The sequence below is a fragment of the Triticum aestivum genome, chromosome 2A (genome assembly GCF_018294505.1).
Source record: "Triticum aestivum cultivar Chinese Spring chromosome 2A, IWGSC CS RefSeq v2.1, whole genome shotgun sequence".
In the NCBI taxonomy this organism is placed as follows: domain Eukaryota; kingdom Viridiplantae; phylum Streptophyta; class Magnoliopsida; order Poales; family Poaceae; genus Triticum; species Triticum aestivum.
Window position 1 is genome coordinate 21,506,713 of NC_057797.1, and position 17,745 is coordinate 21,524,457.

Sequence of the window (17,745 nt, forward strand, 5' to 3'; positions counted from 1 at the left end):
AGAGAGAGAGAGGGAGACGCCTTAGGATTAACCATATTCAAACACGTTTTTTGTTGTTTTGTGTGAACACCGAGGCCATCGCCTGCGAGGGTGAGAAGGAGGATAAGCGGCGACACAAATATGATGCCGGACCTATTGAGTGGTGGTTGTTGGGTTAAGAGTGTGTGTTATGTATTTTCTCCCGTTGCAACGCACGGGCTCTTTTGCTAGTCATATTCTAGAATACGGTGACCAAAATGAGCTACCAACACAACTTCAATGACCACCAATACATTTTACTCTCAAAAAAGCCATGAACCTTTTCTAGGCTAGGCACCGTCAGCGAGTTGGAACTGTTCATGGGCTAAGAAGCATTGTGCACGGGCCGAGGGCTACGCCGCTGCAGCTTTGGCAGCTTACCACTGAGCCTACTGGGCTATAACAAGGGGACCGTGGTCCTGATTCATCTATAAGAAGAAATACCTATCAATCACATGAAATGAAATAAATGATATGACTAGTGTCAGAAGGGAGAAAGAGGTTTGGTGGAATAGTTTGATGTATTGCTTGAGCCTCATGGCCATATATATAGGTGTACATGGACGCCGTGGTCGAGGTAGCCGTGCGAGGAACGCCGTGGTCGATGTCGTGTCGGGGTGGCTCGTGTTGAGGTAGTCGCCGTGGACCAGGAAGAAGAGCGGCGGTGGCGGCCTGAGGAGGAGGCGGCGGCGGCTAGGTCAGAAGCGCGGCGATAGTGCTCGAAGTAGGCGAGGAAGAACCCGACAGCGTTACGAAGACCGGCGCGGACGGTGGCGTTCTGGTGGGAAGGGAGACGGCGCAGTGCATACCACGGGAGGTTGACGCGCGGTGACGGCAGAGCGGCATCGGGCAGGTCGGGGCGACGGCGGGAATACCTCGGGGCGGCGCAGCGGCGAAACTCGGGTCGGTGCAACCGCGGAAACGGTCTCGGGACGGCGGCGGCCGGACAGGGCGACACAGCGGCGGCGCGAGCGTGAGTGCAGCCATGGGACGGCCTGGAGCGGACGGCCTCGGGGCGGCGGGGGACCACGGGCCGCGGCACTACAACCTGGAGGGGTGGCGCAGCGGTGACGTGGGTCGGCGCAGCCGGGAGAAGAACCACGGGAGTGGTGGCGCTGCGGCCCGACGAGACGACGCAGCGGCAGCCTGTTGCTCGATCGATGATGACGCCATGTACTCAAAGACGATCTTCATAGGACCTGCGAACCTACGCGCACACGGCTTATCTGACCGAAGACGCGGCGGAAGAGATCAACAAATCACGGGCCGGATGGAGCAGAAGCGTCACGCACTGTGCTGTAAATCTGCACTGGACATCGTGCATGCATGCAAGGATAGCATTCCATGAGATGCAACAGCGTGGGCACCCACAAGGCATGCTAAGTGCCCTGGGCGACGTGAGTGCACCAACCGCTCAAGCGCGCGGCCAAGTAATCCCACGCACACGGGGCCGCGTGAGTGGCCTTGCGGCGCGGATCGACAGGCCTGCGGACGGTGCGAGCGGCGGCCGCACGACCGCACGTGATGCGCTGCCCAACATGAGGACTCGAAGGTGGTGATGCGGTCGATCGTTGTGGCTGATGAAGATGTCGGTTGAGAAAACGACGAAGGGCGGCGGGCGATGCAAACCGATCTATAGATCGAAGAACTAAAAAAGAACACCGATCAAACGACCGGCGAGGGACAAAAATCCTGATCAATTGATCGGAAAAAAGACTCTTTAGGGCAGCCGGCCAAGACAACCGGCGAACGAACCCTAGGCACGGGCGGCACGGCCCCCGGCGGCTGTCATGGAGGCCGACCGCCCCGGGGGCGGCGCGGAGCGGAAGCGGCGGGCGATGGCTAGGGTTCGGATCGGTTAGGCTGATACCATGTTAGAAGAGAGAGAGAGATGTTTGATGGAATAGTTTGATGTATTGTTTGAGCCTCATGGGCATATATATAGAATTGCATGATCAGCTTGGCGTATAAGCCAAGCCAGAACAAATCCTAGTCCATCTCGTCTTTCCTAATAATCAATATACTCAACAACTAGAACGTTTGGCCCTGTTTGCCACCTCTACCTTTACCTCTAGAGAGAAAGACAATATCTCATATATATACATATACATATACATAGTTTGCCACAGAACTTATTTAGGCTCGCTAAGCTTTTAACGGTTTAAAAGTTATCAAAAATATGAAATAAATAGTGGAGCATCTATCTATTGTAATAAGATGGAGTGATTATGAAAATATGCATATATGTGTCCTCGGCAAAACAAACAAGCATCTCAGCTCACTACGACATAAATATATACTGAACTACTTGTTTTTGTTCAAGACGCGTAAAATTTTGTTTTTTTCAATTGCTCCGTTGGATCATGTTATATTATATGTGTGCTATTTCAGTACTTTTAAAACATTTACACCGTCAAAAACCTTAACTAGGATATATATACCAACCAATGTCTAATTGTTGTTTCTTTTAATTTTGCTCAGTACATCCCTTGTTGGGCAAGGGCTCACTTCCCGCAGAAGGTCAACGTGGCATGGATAAGCACACATTGTGGTCAGCAACAAGGCACACCAAACCTATTTCGGTTGTCCTCGTTGGGGTGACCTTGCAACAAAATAAATGTTGCAAGCTGAGGAGACGCTCTTGATGTTTCTTGGCAGACATGATGACGGCGGCATCTACGTGTGGTTCAACCACCCCCGTCACAATAGTTCCCGTCATTTTTTTTAAATCAAGCAAAGCTTGTATTACTTAACGGTGCTGGGCCATATCGCCCACAGCACAAACTCCCACATGGGCAGGTACATCAGAATCCCATTCCACAAACTGGTTGGGAGGATACATATGACCGATCTTAGCTAGCTCATGCGCTACCAAGTTCGCCCTACGCCTACAGTACATGATTTTATGTTGGGAGAACCATAGCTTGAGTTTCATTTTCGAGTCCTTGATCACTGCGGCGTATGCCGATGAGTCCACCTTACCGAGATCAAGGGCATCATCCAGAAGCTGGGAGTCAGTCTCAAAGAACACCCGGGTTAATCCCAAATCCATCGGTCCTGAGTATTAGCACTTATAGTATTAGCACTTCATTGAACATTTTGTATGATTTTATTACAATTATGTTTAAGTGGTAAACATAAGAGTGTTGTTAAACCTAAATGTGTTCTTAAATTGTGCTATATGATAATACATATAGCCCATATGATATTGCCATTAGTGTTAAACTGATACTGCGCATTTTATCAGACTCGCTAACATTTTTCCAAATTCTTGAAAATGTATTAAATCTTGAAATATTTATTGAATTCATGAACATTTTTTTGAATCAGGAATATTTTTATATATTCACGTGCAACTCATGGGGCGCACCCTAGGTGGAAATCACAAGCTTCTTGACATGCACGAACCTTGTCTAATTTTTCATTTCTTTATTCTTTACTTGCGTTTTCTTCTGCCATTTTTGCTACTACTCACAAACGTACAACCTTAGTTCAGGATGAGACACGACAAAGAAGCAAGAGGAAGGAAACATTTTTTCAGACATATCCCCTTTTTAGCTAATTCTAGTAATAATAAAGTCTAATTAGTAAGCCTGAGTTGTTCTTTAAGCAATGAGAACCAAGTCAGAGGATGGAGAGAGGTCCTGCCAGGGTTATTTCTCGCCTAATACGAGAGTTGTGGTAGCCTTGCCAATCATGCGAGTCTAGTGGGTCGATCCAGTATTGTAGCTGCCCTGGTACAAGTTTTCTTTCTACGTATTTTTTCTGATCAGTTTTCACTGTTTTCATCAGTTTTTCTTTGGTTTTCATAGGTTTTTTCTGTTTTCGTTTTCAACTTAATTGTTTCTTTTTCTTGTTTATTCGGTATGCTTGTTTCTTTCTTCAGTTTTCAAAGGCTTCCTTTTGGTGCTTATTTTTATTTTTTGAACACATGTCAACCTATTTTAATGCATACTGTACATTTTACGTATAGACAAGCAACATATTTTTGATACATGAAGTACATTTTTCAAATACACGTGTTTCAACTCTTTACGAATACATGTAAACATTTAACAAATATGCTGAAGTGTTGCGCAAAAAAAATATGCTGAAGTAATTTTACTGTCACAAACTTTTTTTAATATCGTACTTTTTTTACCACAAACATATATCTGAAATACGTGATGTTTTTTACATTGTATAAACATTGGATCCTACGATAATTTTTTCTGAATTTAGGCCCGACCTGACGCTGGCCTCGCCCGGCTCGACGCTGGTCTCGTTTGGCCCGACGACTGCTCTCTCGCCCGGCCCGGTGCCGGCCTCGCCCGACCTGGTGGTCCTTTCGCCTGGGCCGGCTGTGGCTTTGACCGGCCCCGAGACGCCGTCGCCTGCCCCAACAAGCCCCGTCTCGGCCTCCGGTGGGCTGGCTTCGCCTGGCTCAACGCCGCTAGGGAGTTCTGATGCGAGCTCGTCAGGTGTCTCGGCCTCGTCGCTGTCACCTGCCGCATCGGCGTTGCCAGCACAGCCTGCTGTCCCCCTTCGTCCTCGAACATGGAGTCAATCCGGCATTTTTTGTCCGAAAGAACGCAACGATGGGACTCTGGCATGGCTCGCTGCATGCATGGCTCATACTGCTGCTGATCCCACTGCAGAACCTCATCACTTTCAGGCTTCACTGAAGTATTCCTCACTGGCGTGCTGCAATGGAACAGGAGTTTCAGGCTCTACAAAAAATGACACTTGGCAACTTGTTCCTCCAGTGTCTGGCGCAACGTCATTGATTCCAAGTGGGTTTTAAAGTCAAGAGACATGCTGATGGTTCTATAGAACGCTACAAGGCACGGCTAGTCGCCAAGGGCTTCAAACAGAGGTATGGTCTTGATTATGAAGACACGGTCAGTCCAGTCATCAAGCCTACTACCATTCGTTTGCTGCTATCTCTTGTTGTTACTCGAGGATGGTTTCGTCGTCAGATCGATGTGCAGAACGCTTTCCTACATGAAATTCTGGAGGAGGAGGTTTATATGCGTGAGCCACCTGGTTTTGTTGATCCTGCACGTCCTCATCATCTTTGTCGTCTGGTAAGGCGTTGTATGGACTCAAACAGGCTCCTCGTACATGGCATGCCCGCCTTGGCTCTGTTCTTCGGGCTCTTGGGTTTACTCCCTCCACTACTGACACGTCGCTGTTTCTCCTTCAGCGTCCTGAGGTTACGATGTATCTGCTGGTTTATGTTGATGATATCATTCTCATCAGTTCCTCCGATGTTGCTGCTGATCGTCTTGTGACTGAACTAAGTGGTGATTTTGCTGTCAAGGATTTAGGTGCTCTGCATCTTTCCTTGGTCTGGAGGTTTCACGGTCTTCTGCTGGGTTGACTCTTACTCAGAAGAAGTACTCCTTGGAGTTGTTGCGTCGTGCTGGAATGCTGAAATGCAAACATGCTATCACTCCGATGTCTGCCACTGATTGGTTGTCTGCTCTTGATGGAGACTCTCTCTCACCTGATGATCCTACTAAGTATCGCAGTCTCATTGGTGGCCTGCAATACCTTACTATTACCAGGCCTGATATCTCCTATGCAGTCAACCGTGTGTGTCAGTTCCTTCATGCACCCAGGACATCTCATTGGTCAGCTTTGAAGCGTATTTAGCGTTATATCTGTCTTACTGCCTCCTGTGGTTTGCTTCTTCAGCCTGCACCGTCTTGTGAGCTCTCAGCTTTTTTAGATGAAAAAAGGGATGGTAGTCCTGATGACAGGCGATCCACGGGGGGTGATGCGGTATTCCTGGGTTTTAACTTGATCGTTTGGAATGCTCGCAAGCAAGCAACAGTGTGTCGCAGTAGTACTGAAGCTGAGTACAAAGCGGTTGCTGATGCGACTGCTGAGATCATATGGGTACAATCTCTATTGAGAGAGTTGAGAGTCTCTCCAGCTCGCCTTCCAGTTCTGTTGTGTGACAACATCGGTGCTACATATCTTTCATCTAATCCGATGTTTCATGCTCAGACGAAGCACATTGAGGTTGATTATCATTTTGTTCAGGAACGTGTTGCACAGAAGCTACTTTGTATCAAGTACATCTCTTCAAAGGATCAACTTGCTGATATCTTCACGAAGTCTCTTCCACAACCAAAGTTTGTAGGCTGTAGGCGCAATCTTAACTTGCTTTGTACTTCAGGCCATAGTTTAGATTGAGGTGGGTGTTAGACTGTATATACGTAGCCTCTATATACACATTATAACATTGTATTGTACCCCTTGGTACGTCTATATAATGAGATAGCCACACCCCATTTAGGGTGTCGAACAGTTTCCCAAATCATATGTTTTACACACAGGTGAGGCGCTATAGCAAAAAAGTGGCTCTTAAACTGGCCATTGAATTTTAAGGGCCAGTTTTCTGCTATAGCGAGTGAGGAGGCTTGTATGGGCTGAACATCTAAAGTGCCTTGTTTGCACTCGCTTCCTTGTTTGCACGACCCGGTCACTCCTTGCATTTTTTCTGCTGTGTTGTGCTGCTAGTTTAGCAAAATAACAACCCACTGATTTTTTTATATTTTATGAAATTTAATGAAATAATAAAATGTTGAATTGTAAAAATGTTCAATACTTTAAAATGCTTAATTTTTAAAAAATGATCACGCATTTTTAAAAGACATGAATAGGAAAAAAAATATGAATTTGAAAAGAAATCAAGTTTTAATTTTTTTTCATGAACTTCATAATGTACATGGATTTGAAAAGTGTTTGCAAGTTTAAAAAGTTTGCAGATTTTTGGAAAACATCGTGAATATGAAAAAAGATTTCACGCATTTGAAAATCTATTCACGAATATGGGAAAAGTAAGTGGATTTGAGAAATGTTCACGGATTTGAATAAGTTCATGAATTTGAAAAAGGTTTCAGATTTGAAAACAAATCATGATTTCGAAAATGTTCATTAATTTGAAAAAATGTTAATATGTTCATGGATTTCGAAAGGTTCATGATTTCTGAAAAGTCTATTTATAAATAAAATTGACTTTCTTTTGCCCTAACATATAATTTTCCGCCACCAAAAAACTAGTGTCGACTTCATGGCGAAAAAACAGAAAATTTGGTCAAAATACTGTGAATAGTGTCATATATATAGCAATAACTGTTTTTTTTGCTCTGAAGTCGACGCTGGGTTTCTATTGGCGGAAAGTTACATACTAGTGCAGAAGAAAGTCAAGTTTATTCTAGAAAGAACTTCAATTTTTTGGGTAATTATTAAATTTTTTCCATCACCCAGGAACAAAATTTCCACGCCCACTTAGGTTGTGCATACATACAAGCCATAGATTAGTGGTTTGATATACCATTATGCAAACTAATCACACAGGTTTAATAAACAAGGGTTTGACCATTTATTGAGTATCAAGCTTGATGATGTGTAGTGGTACTACTCATCAAGATAAAAACTTGGTACTCATTAGTAACATCTTTGAGGATCATTGAGTACAAAGCTTGGTGTCTAGTGGGACTACATTCCAGGATAAAATTGGTAGGTGCTGCATAGCTACTTCGTTGGGCTGACATTTTCGACGTCGTCACCCACAACTGCTTCGTTGGGGGTGTAGCTATATGCCGCCGGCAGCCACGCCTATACGCACGCCACGCCTCCAGGGAGCCGGAACTAGGCCGGCCTAGTAACCACGCGTCGTCATGCTGTAGTCATGCATGTTTTTTCTTCCGATTTTTATTTAACTTTTTTAGAATTTTAAAAATGTTACGTGCATATATTACAAGAAAAATTACATAAATTTTGAAAATGTTAATCCTGCATTTGATAAATGCTAAACGTGTATAGAAAAATGTGTTTGATGTATATGAAAAATTTATAATGTGTAAGTAGAAACTATTAATCATGTGTATGAAAAATATTAGTTGCAATTAACAAATTTCACACATTTCAAAAAATATGCACATGACATTAAAATATTTCTAGGATGTAAAGAATGTATGTTACGTTTCACAAAATTACCACAAGTTCGAAAATTGTGTTTGTGACATTGTCCAAAATATTTGTACAATGTACACAAACACTTGCGTTGTTGAAAATATACCCTAAGGCAATAATAATTGTATTATTTATTTTCAAGTTTATAATTAAATGTTTATACTCTATGCCTGCTAGTGTTGTTGAATATGTGATTTAGAGGAAAACTCATAAGCACGTGTAGAGTGATAAAGGGTCATACTTGATTCCTAGTCTTGCCTCTAGGACTAGCTCTAGTGTTGCATGATGGTTATGTTTTCCTGATCATAGACATAGGTTAAGCGTAACAAGGATGCCGACAACTTTGAGAATATGATGTTAGGAGAACACTCGTGTTGAATTGAACCAATTGTTTGTTACGCTAAGAGATGGCATCGTCACAAGTCTATAGTCTATAACACATAGAGTTAATGTATGCTCATACATAACCCATTGATCTACAATTTCCCTATCATTATTAGTTGAAGATGTAATGGCAACTTTCCATTATTGCGGTTCAGTTTCATGAAATGCCATAACATTAGTGCTCGTTAAATAGGAATTGTGTACTGCAAGAAAAAAATTGCAATTTTGTATGTAGCAATAGAGATGATAAACAAACCCAATAGAAAGATTAACATGGTAACTACCCTTGTTTAGTTTGTATTTTACTTCAACACCATCAAATTACATTGCTATCATTAGAGATGCAATTCCTAAATCTTCCCTATATTTTTCGCTATTAGAACTCAATTTAGAAGCAATAGATCACTTTCACACAGATAAACATAAATAGTAGAATGTACCTCTGCAAAGGTGCATGAGTTGGCTGATGAAACTTCTATGAGCATCCAAGATGACAAAAACAACTCCAAGTACTATTCAATACAGTCAAACAATGCGCCGTGTAATGTATTAGGACATGTTTCATGCTTTTCTTTCATGTATGACGCAATACCATTTAGACATTGTGGATCTAAAATGTTAATCCGTTTCTCCTTCATATCCTACACATAAGTTGACCTAACCTGGTGCATTGGCACACCATTTATGAACTGAAATTATTTTGCAAAATGAGAAATATTCATTACAGTTTAATAGGATAAACCAACATTTCATCTGAATGGAACATATTAAAGGAAATACCAATTTTGCAGATGTAATATCATAGTCCACATTCTTTCCAATAAACACATTTTCTATTGACTTCACCTTCGTTATATCAATCTTAGCAAAAGCCAAAGTCTACACATTCTTTCAAATATAAGTTTGATAATTTTTTTTTGATAAATACTGATATATTGTAATAAGAACACTTGCTGCAAATTCTGGTTGAATGAACATCCTTGTGCGATCCAGATGTGTTCATGTATAATGTTTGCTATCCATTTGAGATGTCCTTCGAATATATGAAGTGTATACCTCATGATTCATTGTGTTTGGGAAAACTAGTTGCCATTATATATCAGTTCCAAAAAGTTCCAGATACATTGGTTCATAACGTTTTATCCATAAGCTATAAGAACAACGAAAGATAACATTAGCTTTAATATATAAAGTATGATATAATAAAAATATATATTAACTTGCCTGTAAAATTAATCTTTCTCTGTTGCAACAATTGATTCCTCGAGAGATTCTCGTTGTAATTTAGTTGGAAGGTTTGACCTCATAATATCAAATATTATATTACATTTGAGTTGAAGAGAATTAACTTGTCTCTGCATAATCTCACAGTCAGATGAATCACCAAAATCAACATGATGTGCTCGAGTGATTTCAATTTCTTTGTAATGCCTGTTAAATTTCTTGTACAAAGTTTAAACCAAAACGGTAAACATTTTTGTCCATAGTTGACACACTTGATGTATCAGAATTGCCAACATCATCCTATCCTATTTTGATACTTAGATTTTTACTTGGATCATACTTAGTAACTGACTTCTCAGCATTTAAACATGAAATACAAGAATTACCTCAGAAAATATCATTGTTAATAGAGTAACTAATAATTATAGCTCAGAAGACTCTTACCATCTTTCACCCTTATCGTACATTCCCCCTCAATCGTTCCCTCAATATTTGTTTGCATTTTGTCCATAAATTTTCTCTTAAAACCAGTTGCATTATTAAAAGTAGAACCTTCATCTTTATATCGAGCAAATAATGAATCACCATTATGGGAAGAGACTAAAATCAACAAGTGATTGAACAAATATTACCTTCTGATCTTGCAACATTATTATTATTGACAATAGAAACTTGCTTCAACATACTTGGCTGATTTTCATTATCTAAGTCAATGAAGTAAGATAGATATCAATGCACAATAATGGTGAAAGGGAAGTATAATACATAATTTATTTATTTTGCTAATCCCTGTCGCTTTGTCTTTCATGCAAACATGGATTCATACCTCTTTGGGTGCAACACATGAAAGTTTTGTTCAACAATTAGAACACTATATCTATAAAGTAAATATCTTCTCTAATTATATCATCCGTATTCAGATTCCATTCATGAATTCTTTTAGCATGCCTCAATTTGAATTGTTGAGTTACATAATGTCGCACCTTCAAATGTAATATAAATCAGTGCAAAAAACTTAACAACATTCAACATTCCTAAACTACATATATGGAAATTTATGATTTGTGGATAAGTATCTCTAACATGATCATTTAACTTTCCATAAGATATATATTTAGCATTTGATGAGGGTAAGGAAAATTGCACGTTCTTTCGAGCAGCTTCAGGTATTTTGATATCCGCATTGTTCTTCAGTGATTCTTGAGATGAAATATGACCAACATATCAAACTGAGTGTGATTTCTCTAGAACCACTGCCTTTCGGACTTTTTTCAATAAAAAATTTGGTTGGCCTCTTCTCAATGATGCTCCTCATATAACATACAAAGTTCAGGTCTTTCAATCTACAAAGTGACGTAAAATACAGATTCTTGATTAGTTAAAACAACATTTAATGCAAACAACTATTTGAAACACACACTACATACCGTGGTTGCATTATACATATCGAACACTATTTTCTATAGCTAATGAAACTTAAAAAACCTTTTACATACATATCTAAGTACATGTATCTTTATTTTTGATATAATAACCCATATTTGAGATTTCATTGTACAAGTATTTAGTAACTATGTGATCCGAATTATTCTAAGTGTATACGACAATACATGTGCTATGTGTTGTAAATTTTAGTTTCCTTAATTAAGATAATCGCTTAAGTTCCACTGTCTGTAACTAACATAATTGCCAAGTTTCTAACTTTTATTATCGACTATTTACAATAAAGTCCTGTATTCGTCAGTGACAGACGACTGTGATTATGTGTGCTTTTGTGAGGTCGAGCGCGGATTTATTTCTTACAAACAAGATAGTACTAGCAGAATATCTGAATTCCTGAAACACAACAAACTAGTAGAACCAATAAAGAATAAATATCGATTAGGCAGAAACCATACACACATTTTTTCCTAAGAAAAACATTCAAAGAAGATCTAAGATACAACATCCGCTAACCTCTGCCGGATAAACTTATGGCTCGGTTTTTGTCTACGCCAGTGCGGATAGAATGCGAGATTTCTAAGAAGAGAAGCAGAGGGTGCTTGAACAACACAAAGGCTAAGAGAAGCATACACTGAACGCATCCGTGATAGGTATAATCTTTTAGTAGAGACTTTTAATAGGAACTGTTCACCAAAATATCTATACCTCCTGTAACGGTCCCATAGAAATACATATAATACTTTACCTTTACCATGTTAATACATATCTATTGAAGCGGAATATAAGAAATAGCTAGACAGATGTGCAAATCTTGGGGCAGATCAGTGGCCCAGAATCCGCGTGTCCCCACACCTGCGTGCCAAAATCCCCTCCCTTGCAGAGTGTGTTGGCAAATACTTCAGCGAGTTGGTTTCGGTCATTGCCAAGTGCTCGCGGACTCGCCAAAGTTGCCGATTCCGATAGCGTGTTCCAAATAAGCATAAATAAAAAAATCATCTTGTCATGGCTCGTCCTGCATGATAGAGTGCGCATGGCTGACAGATTAACGCGGAGGGGGTGACCAAATTGTGGTCTTTGCCAATTATGTAAGAGAGCACCGGAAACGGCGGCACATCTTATATATCTTCAAATGCCACTACTCTATCAGAATTTGGAACGCGATCATCGACTGGCTTGAGATGCAATCTCAGTCTAGCGACTGGGTTGCTTTTTCCTTTGGTGGCTATGTGGTGGAAAGGCCGTGTTGGGTTGGTTGGAGCCAACCGGAAGGCATTCAATTCTTTGAAGATGCTAGTATCCTGGGCAATATAAAACGAGAGGAATGCGACAGTGTTTCTTAACAAAGCCTCCGTGGCCACCCATAGGGTTGCGTCGATTAAGGAGGAGGCGAAACTCTGGGTACCCGCGGGGGCAATTTTTTTGGGTAATTTAGATTCATAGACAAGTGTCCCAGATATATTCAAATTAGATGATACTAGTTTTGTATCATGGGTATCATGCCACGATACCGTAAGTAGAGATGCTACTATGAGTCATACAAAAACCACAAATAAGGTAATGTAACAAACCAACATATAATATTATGCGTTAGGAACGTAGAATCATACATCAGTACTGTATATGCATGATTTTTGCGGAAAAAACATATGCATAATACTCCCTCTGTTCCTAAATGTAAGTCTTTGTAGAGATTTCACTATGGACAACATACGAATGTATATAGATGCGTTTTAGAATATAGATTCACTCATTTTACTCCGTATGTGGTCCATAGTAGAATCTTTCCAAAGACTTATATTTTGGAACGGAGGGAGTACTATTCCTTAGGGTGACCAGCCCAGATGTGGACTGGATATATGCATAATATTAATATTGATGTATGATGTGCATTGCTGACCAGCCAAAACGTGCACTGGGCATACACGCTGGCAGCCACTCGCTCGATATATCTGGCGTCGCTGTGTCACGTCGCGCAGGGACAGATTTGGCATACAGCAATACCGATTTGGCATGCCCATATCCCCACGTGGTGCATGCTTCAATTGGAAATAATGCCCTTGCCCGGAGTGGCCAAATTGCCTTCACGTGCCTACAGCGCCCTGGACCGCGACCCTGTACATTCGTCGGTACACGGAACACTATTATTGATCATCGCCTTGCCTTATTATTGATGCCAAAATCTGGCAGCAGCAGTAGAGGCAAACCAGCCTGCAGCCCCTGCGTTCACGTGAAGGCTCATAAACGTGTCCTTGCATTATTGGCCCTTACTGTTCCGTGCGGCGCGGGCACCGACTATTTAGCGTGCACACCTATTTTTTTTAAAAAAACTACCGATCTATGCATCTTTAATCATGTCAGTACAACGAAAAACAGAAATAATAAAAATTACATCTAAATCATAGATCACGTAGCAACGACTACAATCACTGAAGCGACCCAAAGACGTGCCGCGGTCATCGGCCTTCCCTCCCTTATTCATTAATAAAGAAGAAGAGTTTTAGAGTACATGTTAATGGCTCCACATCCTAGCCCATCCGACAACCAAAGAAACAACAAATAACCTAGAAGTGGGAGGTGGGCATGGGTGAATTTGTTCCTCCTCTTCTACTTCCTCAATGCTTTTCTTTTCTTGTAAGCACACTTGCTAATCGAAGTTTTGTTGTTCTTTGTGGTCCCCATTATTTTGCTGCAAGTTAATTTCATAAATATTTAATTCAAGATCTCTTAGGCCAACTCCACCGCGTGACCCCATCTTCTCCGGGTGCGTTCGTTTCGGGTAGAACGGACGAATAGCGCGGCCCAACGTGCGGCCCCAAATGGACAAATGTCCGGATTCCGTCTGTGTTCGACCTATCCCCGGCCCAAACTAGTGCCGAGTTTGGGGTGAAACGGACATCGCGCGGACGGGCTCGCGGCACGCCCTTGACCCCCCGTGGCCCGCGTGTCGGGGACACTAGCAGTCCCTTCGCTTCCAACCCTCTCCCCGCATCGCCCCGCCGCCGGCGCCGCTGCTATTCTTCGGCCGCCTCCTAACCGCGCAGGCCCCGGCCGTCCATACCAAACCACATCTCGACATGGCTGCCACCACACCCGCGCTTTCACCGTAGTTTTGGCCGTTGATCGGAGGATGTTTGGCCGTCGACGTCGACGCCGGCGACAGAGGGGATACGACCGTCGGCGACGTACCACGGGGGCCGCGGTAGCTTCCGACGAGTGCTCTAGAGCGGCCGCCAGTAGCCGGCCGCCATCCACCCCTGCTGCATCGAGGTGATCATCACGGCCTCTTTGCGACCATGACCGCAAGGTGCTCGAAACTTTGCCCACAAAGGTATGGACAGTGGAGATGAGTTTTTCTTCCACCACTTCATTTGTTCATTTTGTCCAATTCCATCGTGAGCTGCGTGATTGGCACACTCATTTGGATCTTCCAAATGACTTGGTTGAGCACGTGTGGGATCACATTGGCAACCAATAGATGTATTGGTTCATTTTATGTTCATTCAAGACAATTTCGATTTGGTTGTGAAACTATTTTATTAGAGACAATTTCGATTGGGTTGTAAAACTACTTTTATTTTCATACAATTAATATTTGGACGTGCAAACTTGTTTTGATATGAAAACATGGGCATTTTTTGCCCTGGCGGACAGGATGGGGCAAACGGATGCGGCCGCGCGCTGGGCGCACGGCCACCGCATCCCAGGACAGGCCCAGACACGACCCCATTGCCCTACCCAAACGGACCGATTCCGGGCAAAGCGGACGTCCGTTTGGGGTCGCGCGGTGGAGTTGGCCTTACCAATTCTGGCAACCATTCATCATAGGGGGATGTTTGCTCTTCATCGTTTGCATCCTTTCCTTTATCTTACTGTGAGCCCTGCAAGAATTTTTCTGCTTGCAAGACGGATGTAATGGGTTCTTGTTCATTGACAACTAACGCATTATCACATAAATTATCTAGGAAAAAAGTATGGATAGGTTGCAACTCAATGCAAATTGTATCAAGGATATCATCTCTAATCTTCATTCCCATTACGTAATGTAGAACCTAATCGAAACCCGCAAGAAGTACAAATTGTAGGACCTCCATACCTGTATTGAGTTTATTAAAAATATTATATTTTCCTACTACGGGATTAATATTGATATCATCGGTGCTCTTTGGATCCACGGTCTATGCATGATGCCGGATATGAATAAAATACAAGGGATGAGTATTTTTTTACCAATTCAATCCACCACTTCAATTTTGCTTGATGTGGCTTCCTCCCCTTCATTCAAAGGCTCTAGTGGAGCCAAATCCACACCAAATAGAAGCCTTGGTTGTCAAGAATCCCGTGTGAAAAGATGGTGATGAAATGGAAGCAAAATCGGTGTAGGTATGGCCAATTTAAGAAGCTGTCACAGTCTAGTACGAGCGCTTAGATGCCGCCTCGCGCTCTGGAAGTTTCGGGTGCCGTAGTGTTTTGGTAGCCAATTCTTTATACGAACTCAGATTTTGACATTCTTTGGCTCGTTGGATTGCTAGCAAAAAACCCAATGCGTCAGTGGCCTTGGATCCTAAATTTTGACACTTTAATAAATGTCAAAATATCAAATACTCTATAGGGACTTAATCGGGTGCTTGGAACTTCTCCATTGTGACCTCCAACTTAGTTATTATGACGTCCCAAGTGCATGAACGTGTCAACGGACCTACGAAGACCACAAAACAAAGGTAAACTAACAAAAACTAAATAAAAATAGAAATTATGCAACGCACTTGGTAAAAAAAGTAAATACCGAAAACTATGCATTGGGGATGTGTATAAGTGCTAGATGGATATGATATGAAGGATTTTGGCACTAAAATGTACTTTACAAAGTATGCATAAAATCCACTCATCAGCATCCTGGCCTACGCACCGCCACTGCACACACCTGCGCCCGCGCTCTTGCCTAAGACCTACAGGTGGGCGGCTTGCTGCCAACCTAGGTGTCGTGCCTGCCCGTTTGGCTGGGCGCGATGGAGGTGGAGCAGCATCGGCTCTGCGAGTGGGAGGGTTGTGCGGTGGCAGGCAAGCAGGAGGCCACAGAGCGCGCCATGCAGGTGAGTGCGACCTCGAATGCGGCGTAGCAAGCGGCGTTGCTGGCAACGTAGCAGCAGTCGTTCCCCCGGGCGGAGGCGCCGGCATCTGTCGACCTGGCCGAGGACGGCGGCGTTGCTAGCGACGTACCAGCAGTCGTTCCCCGGGCAGAGGCGCCGGCATCTGTCGACCTGGCCGAGGACGGCAACGTCTATGGATGCAGGTTGCGGTATTTCTCTAAGTTTTATCTACTGTTTTAATTAAGTTTTAATGTAAGTGGACTTTGAGCGGTGTGTTTTGTCTATTAAGCTTATATTTTTAAATGTTTTATTTGCGTTAAGCTTTTTTAAGTTTCAAATTTGCTGGCTGCATTGGACAGCTCCGGACATTTTCGTCGGCCTTCCAGATTCAAACGAACCAGCATGGATATATCTGGCAGCCACATGTGGCGGCCACACGCTGGCAGTCACGTCGCGCAGGGACAGATTTGGCGTACAGCAATCTTGATTTGGCATCCCTAATAACCCCACGTGGTGCGAGCTCCAAATGGAAATCATGCCGTTGCTGGGAGCGACCAATTGAGGTGTCGCCCTCAACCGCGACCCTGTACATCCGTAATTGGGCACATGGAACACTATTATTGATCGCCAACTTGCCTTACTATTGCACCCAAAATCTGGCAGCAGCAGGAGAGAGATAACCAGCCTGCTGCTGCTGCCCCTGCCTCCACGTGAAGGCCCAGTGTCCTCGCATGCATTATTGGCACCTACTGTCCAGTGGGATGTCAAAAACGATCACTGACTATTTTAGCGCGCACGAAGCACATATACATATACCCATAGAGGAGTGCCACTCTCTCTAGCCTCGCAGGGCAAAGAAAGACTGATATAAACTTCATCCATGGCGGCGGGGGGTGTGTGGGTGTTCCGAAAGGACGGGGTGATGGAGCTGCAGAGCGCAGCCGGAGGGTCGTCAACGGACCGGAGCGTGGGCGGCCGCAATAAGGCGCTGGTGTACGTACCGGCGAACGAGCCGATGCGTTCGCTGGAGGTGCTGGAGCGGCGGCTGGGGTCGCTCGGTTGGGAGCGCTACTACGAAAACGGAGACATCGTGCAGCTCCACCGTCGTGACGGCGGGGTCGACCTCATCGCCCTCCCGCGCGAATTTGCGCGGTTCCGCTCCACCCACATGTACGACGTCGTCGTCAAGAACCGACACCACTTCAAGGTCGTCGACATCGTCTGAACCATTCTTGCAAGATGCTTCTACGTACCTAGCTACTTTCCCCCGCCAGGCTGTACTCTGTTATGCAAATAAGCGCACGTACAAAATGGTGTGCGTACGTGTTGTATGTGAGTGATCGATGTACTAACAGTTTATGCATTATACTGTATGATGTCAGATGATGCTTTTGTACGTCTCCGAATTTCTCCTGTTAGCTGGTGTCAGCTTTTTGTATTTGATTGAGTCTCGGTTGTGTTTGTTACTTTTGTTGGCATGGTTATACGTGTTTGTCAACTGCTCGCCCCGTTCCTAAATATTTGTCTTTTTAGAGGTTTCAAATGGTTACCACATACGGATGTATATAGACATATTTTAGAGTGTAGATTCCCTCATTTTGCTTCGTATGTAGTCACTTGT

The 17,745-nt window shown here is 43.2% G+C and overlaps 1 protein-coding gene across 1 annotated transcript; it reads left to right on the forward strand.

Annotated features, from left to right (window-relative positions):
* The first annotated feature begins 16,956 nt into the window (after positions 1–16,956).
* Positions 16,957–17,529, forward strand: LOC123187133 (flowering-promoting factor 1-like protein 5). Its single transcript, XM_044598911.1, has one exon. The coding sequence runs from the start codon at positions 17,005–17,007 to the stop codon at positions 17,347–17,349; it is 345 nt and encodes a 114-aa protein (XP_044454846.1). The 5' UTR covers positions 16,957–17,004; the 3' UTR covers positions 17,350–17,529.
* The last annotated feature ends 216 nt before the right edge of the window (positions 17,530–17,745 follow it).

Bases quoted from the DNA above. Each gene is read 5' to 3' on its own strand.
- LOC123187133 (XM_044598911.1), top strand. From the start codon at position 17,005: ATGGCGGCGGGGGGTGTGTGGGTGTTCCGAAAGGACGGGGTGATGGAG.